The 6,649-nt window shown below is 36.9% G+C and overlaps 1 protein-coding gene across 2 annotated transcripts; it reads left to right on the plus strand.

Annotated features, from left to right (window-relative positions):
* The first annotated feature begins 907 nt into the window (after nt 1–907).
* Nucleotides 908–6,649, plus strand: SULT1C4 (sulfotransferase family 1C member 4). Of its 2 annotated transcripts, XM_062515067.1 has the most exons (7): nt 908–1,073; nt 2,698–2,835; nt 4,081–4,178; nt 4,494–4,620; nt 5,912–6,006; nt 6,207–6,387; nt 6,537–6,649. In XM_062515067.1, the coding sequence occupies exons 1-7, from the start codon at nt 908–910 to the stop codon at nt 6,647–6,649; spliced, it is 918 nt and encodes a 305-aa protein (XP_062371051.1). The 2 variants fall into 2 exon arrangements, with proteins under 2 accessions (XP_062371051.1, XP_062371052.1); XM_062515068.1 differs by lacking the exons at nt 4,081–4,178; nt 4,494–4,620 and having other exon boundaries at nt 947–1,073.

The following is a 6,649-nucleotide window of genomic DNA, read 5'->3' on the forward strand; positions in this document are numbered from 1 at the left end:
CCACCAATCCAACATCTCACTCTGCTCAGCTGAATCTGGATGAAATTGCTGTGAGTAAACAAGAAAATGAAAAAAAAATTCTAGCAATGTTTGCTGTTGGGATTGAAATGTCTTTTTCCATCTGATATTTTTACTTGAGATTATTCCTATAGCTTGCCCTGAAGCACAGATTTCCTCTGACCAGGCTCTGGAACTCTGAAAGTTATGCCTAAGAGGTCATCCTGGGAGATATCCAGAAATCAATAACTAGTTCTTGTAAAACAGATTGATTCTCATAATTAAAGTATAATAGCCTTTAGTTAATGATCATTAACCTTGAGTTAATGATCAACCAAGTTCAGGTTATTTATGTGCAACATATTTCAAAATACAGCAGAGAGTTCCAAGAGTGAAAAGATCCAGGAACGAAACACAGAAAAGGTCTGCAAATATTTCTGTAAGTACAAGGAACACAGGGTGTTAGCAGGCATTTCTGTTTATTTTTTTCACAGAGGAAGGGTTGGGTCCTGTATGCTGATTTCATTCCCAGCTGTTATTCTTTGCCTTCTTTTGAGTCACACCTCTGACTACATTTTTTGCCTTTAGAAGCCCTCATACCAACATCAGAATTTTACATAAATGTGTTTAATATGAGAATAATCACTTTGTTTATCTTTTTTGTATCTGAGTAAACAGTGATTTTTAGAGGCACAGAAAACTACCACTAGCAATACACCATGCATTCCTGAAAATGAGATCCAGTTTTAAGGAATCTATATATGGATCCAGATAGGCCAAATCATGGCCAAATAAGTCAGAGGACATAGAATTTGGTCAACAAAAGACACCTCAAGATGAGTAAATTCAGATTTTTTTTCAGAGCAGCCACATTAATTCTAAGCCTTTCTTCATGCAGTTCTCATTGGCCATGGATAAAATCAAAGATTTGAGTCTGGGAGAGGCAAGGATGCGATCTGAGTTATTTGAAGTGGAAGGTGTTGCCGTCACACAACCAATTGCCAGCATTTGGGACCAAGTGTGGAAGTTCAAAGCCAGGCCTGACGATGTGCTCATCGCAACCTATGCAAAGGCAGGTTGGTGTGGGTAGGAAACAGAATAGAAAAATTTGGCATAGTGCTTATTGTTGGGATTTAGATCTATGTTTTTTCTCTTGTGACTGGTATTTGTTTAACTCCAAACTAGACATTTTAAAGACATGAAGCTGTGTCAGCTGTGACTAGTTACTCCTGACTTCTTTGGCAGATAAAAAAACCATCAGCTACTACTGAAGTACAAATGGCCAAACTCTAATGACCTATAATTGTTACCTTTAATTGAGATTATATACATTTCTGTTAATGGTGACAGTGGAGGTTTTCCACCAATATGTAGTGATTTAACAATGCCTGGAAAGAAGTGATCATTCCTAAGAAATAATAGAAACTGACTGTATGACTGCAGAACATATTATGTATTTGGGGAATTATTTTTTTTGTGCAAACTGGTGGTGATTTCTGAAAATTGATTAATTCTTTAAAACAGCCAAATTCATTTAATAATTTTGGCAAATAAAAAACCACCATTAATATTAGTAATCTGGCATTTGACTCAGTGACTGGTCAATATTTCTCTTCATCAGACCCTTTATACTTACTACAGAAGAAAACTACAAATAACAAGAATCAATATTAATTCTGTATTAATAAAATTTACAGCTTTGGAGATTCGGGAACAGATATGGGAGAATTTGATCATCATAAAAAATAATTATTTGAATTAGGAACAATTTTTAGGCTTTTTTGGTTTTGTTTTTCTGTAGGGGAAAAATGTTTTTAAACAAAAAAACCCTTCAATTAGCCTCGTAAAGCCTGAGACCTTTTGATTTACTACCAGTATACTGAAGGCAAAGCCACATTATTTTATCCAGCTGGGATTAAAACTTTCCAGCCACTGAACTGAAAATAAATAAAGTTAGGATTCCATTGGACATGTTGTCATATATGTGCCTACACAAGAATCTTTAGAGGGGCTGAATCTCCTGCCCAGATTGCTTTCCAGTTTTTATCCCTTAGCCTGTCCTCTCGCTGACGTGCCACAGTACCTCAGAGGAGATGTGGTTGACACAGCAATGACAGCTATAAAAGAAAAGAGACACATGAAGATACACTATGCTGTAACTCTTATAAAAATGTTGCAGTCACTCAGGCAGATGAAATACTGTGCAGACCTTCATTAAGGTGCTTCAAATGGAAACTTTCCAAATACTGACACTTTTTCATTTTCAAACTATGAGATTTTTACTCACTTGAAGTTCATATATTGCATTTTTTTACTCAAGTTCAGTATGAAAACAAAATTGAAATACCTGAATTTTTATGAGGAATGAAAGGAGGCAGTCTCATTCCTCTGCAAATAATATAGTCTCCAAACAATAGTGAGTTTATCCCAGTATTTTTTTCAGTACTGGTGTGGGGGTTATTTCTTTAAGCAAGAAGAAGTCTGTCTAAAATGGAATTACTGAACTGAGCTTTGGGAATTACCTTGGTTGCTTAATTAGGCATTTGGCCTGTATCATACTCTCTTTCAATTTTGTCTATTAATTTCTTTGCTATTCTTTCCCCCATTAGCACAGAGTCCATCTTTCTGGCTTTCAGTTCCCTAGTAGAAGAAACTCCTGACTATCCTGGAGGGAAACATCTAAGCACTTGACATTTTCAGGTACCACATGGACACAGGAGATAGTGGATATGGTACAACACAATGGAGATACTGAGAAGTGCAAACGTGAGACTACTTACAAACGCCACCCTTTCCTCGAGTGGTTTATTGCAGAGCCTCCATCGATGCGTTACTCAGGTGAATATTATTTGTATTTTAGATAAAATGAAACAAAACAAGCACATAGTGCTGATGCCACAAGTTTCCTATAAAAGGTCCCATTTGCTTTGTTCTTGATCTAAGCATCATTTTAGCTATTAAGGACCAGTTCAGGTGCTTTAACATAAATATTTAATGCTACACAAGATGCTGCAAGGTTGGCAGATGTGATAGCTTCAGATGCTACTGAAGACCATGATGTTTTGGAGTGGTATCCGAAGCTGTGTTTGATACTCCACAGTATCTAAACCAGCAACAGACATGTAGAAAATGGCAAAATGGGGGCAATTGCAGAACTGTAATTCTGTAATTACAAGCTGTATGGAAGAGAAACCGATGTCACTGAGGTATTTCCAAAAGGTGCATAATGTTTTCAGTGGCTTTGCTACTGTTTCAAGTAACTGCTGCTCAGTTCTAAGGTCTAGTCGCCTAAACAAGCTATGGAACGTTCAGGCAACCAGCAAGCTTCACTGGATTGCAGTTTCTTACAAAAGTCTACCCCGGAAAGGGCTCTGTTTCCACACAAATCATTAAGTCAGACTGTCACATTTGAAGCTAAAAAGCTTGACTCGCTCTGCAGAAGTGATACTTCTCTTCCAAGCTGGACTGTGTTGACAGAGAGACAAAAAATGATAGATGACAGAGGATGATAGATGATGACAGGAAGAAATTATGGAGGTCATGATAGATGTTTAAAAGGGAGAGGGGAGGAGATAACACATCTCCAAATATCAGCAGTTATTCCCAAGTAGTCCCATATATCCATAGCTACTGAAAATCTACTGTCATTCTCCTAGTTTCTCCTTATGTGCTATCCACGAAGTCTAGTCAGCTGTCATATTCTTGTATCCTATAAAGAAACTAAAATTTCTTACCTGTAAGGTGGAAGAAGACCACTAAATATTGCAAAGGAAAAACTTTGTTTGGATAAATATAAATCAGAATTTATCATTAACCCTTGGAGAGAAGGAGTTAGGTATGGGCTCAAGAAAGCAAAAATATATAAATCACTGTTTCCTCTTTTTGACTCAAATACACAGGTAAAATTTTCTCTAGAAACATTGAAGATGCTTGTGTTATGTTATATATGTTAGCCTGCTGTGTAAGTGCTTTGGAGATGATCAATGCAAGGTGAACTGCTGAAAAGTCACATGTGGGAGCACAGAAAGAAGTGCTAGTGCAATTTAGAGAACAACTCACATCTCATAATTAAACATCTCACAGGCGTAGAGTTAGCTGAAGCCATGCCATCTCCACGAACAATAAAAACTCATCTGCCTGTGCAGCTGCTGCCTCCATCCTTCTGGGAACAAAACTGTAAGGTAAGGCTGAATAAGCCAGTTTTACTTCATGGACAAAGAAAATGACATAAACCAGGGCAGAATATGTTTTCCAGAATCTCTGGGAAATCAAAAGGTCTCCAAAAATATTTTCCCTTTAATATGCAAAGTCTGTGGGAATCTAAAGTCACGACTAAGTTACCTGAGCTCAATTTTAGAAAATGGCAGCTTCAAAGAAAAACCCCTTAAGCCTCTACCAGCAGGCTCCAAGAGAAAACTCCAGGAGATGCTCAATATCTGCATTTGTATGTGCAAGTTAATTTTTTTCTTTCTTTCTCTCTTTTCATATCAATAAAGATAATCTACGTGGCAAGAAATGCAAAAGACAACCTGGTGTCATACTACCATTTCCACAGAATGAACAAAGCATTGCCTGATCCAGGAACCTGGGAAGAATTTGTAGAGAAATTCATGGCTGGAAAAGGTAATTAACTGCAATCAGAATCTTCTGATTCTGACTGCAGTTCCTTCTAAACTCAAGAATAAAAAACTCTTGTATAAGAGATTTTGATAATTTTAAGGATGCATGACATTGATTTATTTATTTCAGTTATGATTTGAAATCCAGTGCAAACACTGTGGAAGAATATCTGCTGAAGGTGTTTCAGTCATAATTTTTCTTCATTCACAGGTTTTTATTATTACCTAAAGGATTAAATCTATCCTTATGCTCCCATTTTGAAAAAAAAAAATAAAAACACTACTCTATATTCTAATTCAGAAACATATATGACAATTTTCAGGCTTCATCTCTTCTCTCTGAGATTAAAAGAAGCCATTTGAAAAGGAACAATAGTTTAACTGTTTTTATTTTAACCTGATAAAATTTGAAATTTAAAAAATAAATGGAGAGTGAATTTTGCTAGAAATGTACAGTGTGAATTTGAGATAAGGGAGTCTTTGTACCTAAATTAATGTATCTAAAAATCTGGTATCTAAACAAAGACAGTTATTTAACTAAGGGCAAGCAACCCCAGAAGCTGATCCTTCCCTTTCTAAAATAGGTGCTGACATCACAGAATATTCAAGGAACAAAACCTGATCAAGTGGGTGGCAGTTTACAGTTTAAGTCATTAAAGTTTCCTTAAGTCATTAATATTTTTGCCATTACGTAGGCCTAGAAACCACTGTCTGGACCAGCATGAGAGTCACACATCCAAAGAAGACCTAAAGTCTTGTGTTTGACCAGCTCAGCTTGAAGCCATCTGTCCCAAAGCAGACATAGAGAACATGTCTAATTCTGTCTTACCTAATCATTTCAACACTTGCTTGAGAGAAGCAGGCACTTCTGATAGCATAGCAAATATTAAAACCAGGTAGAATCATACAAAAATGCAACCTGGAATGTATTTTTGTTGTCCATACTGTCCCAACCCCTGCCATGCTCAAACCAGGACCAATTAAGACAAGCCATATCTAGCTGATCAAATGAATACTGGAAATGTGTGTTTCCATTGACTATAATGCATCTGCATTTGTTGCCCTCTAAAGTTACACGTGAATCCTGTTCTAAGCATCCATAAAACAGAGGGATTAACAGCACAAATGCTGTAATAAGCAGAGAGCACAGGAGTGCTTATTGTCACAGCCATACTGATTCAAAACCAGCTTGGAAATTCACAGGTGCTGATTAAGAGGGAAACATGAGTGCCACATGTCATGTGTTAAAGACATTGGGGTATTTACAGCTGCTGCTGATGTTACTTCTTTTTCAGTCCTCTGGGGTTCCTGGTATGACCACGTAAAAGGATGGTGGAAGGCAAAAGATAAGCACCGTATTCTCTATCTCTTCTATGAAGATATGAAGGAGGTAAAAGGGAACATATGTTTATAGAGCTCTGAAATCTGTAAGTCTAGTGGATACTAACTACAAGCAACAGTTTTATATTATACTGCCAGTATCAGTAATCATACAATAATCTGATCTCTGAGAATTCCAGCTCTCACATGACGTTTGATTTCTTCACTTTTCCTAGCTCTGTATCTTATACCATGTAATTGTCTTTGCAGAACCCAAAGCGAGAAATTCAGAAGATTGCAAAGTTCCTGGAGAAGGATCTGAGTCAGGAGGTTCTAAACAAAATAGCCCATAATACCTCATTTGAGGTAATGAAGGAAAACCCCATGGCAAACTACACTAAAGACTTTCAAGGAATAATGGATCACTCAGTTTCCCCATTCATGAGAAAAGGTACTGAGGTTTGTTACTGACATTAACTCTGGTTGTCATTCTGTTTTGAAATAGGTACTGGAGTGCAAGTATCTGATAAGTTGAGGATAGTGAGCTACCAGAAATAGTGGTAAATCAATCCCTCTTTTTTTCGCTTTGCCATTTCTTAGGGACTGTTGCAGACTGGAAGAATTATTTCACTGTGGCACAGAACGAGAAATTTGATGAAGACTATAAGAAGAAAATGTCTGATACCTCTCTTGTTTTTCGTGCAGAATTGTAA

This window comes from Cinclus cinclus, chromosome 2 (genome assembly GCF_963662255.1).
Source record: "Cinclus cinclus chromosome 2, bCinCin1.1, whole genome shotgun sequence".
In the NCBI taxonomy this organism is placed as follows: domain Eukaryota; kingdom Metazoa; phylum Chordata; class Aves; order Passeriformes; family Cinclidae; genus Cinclus; species Cinclus cinclus.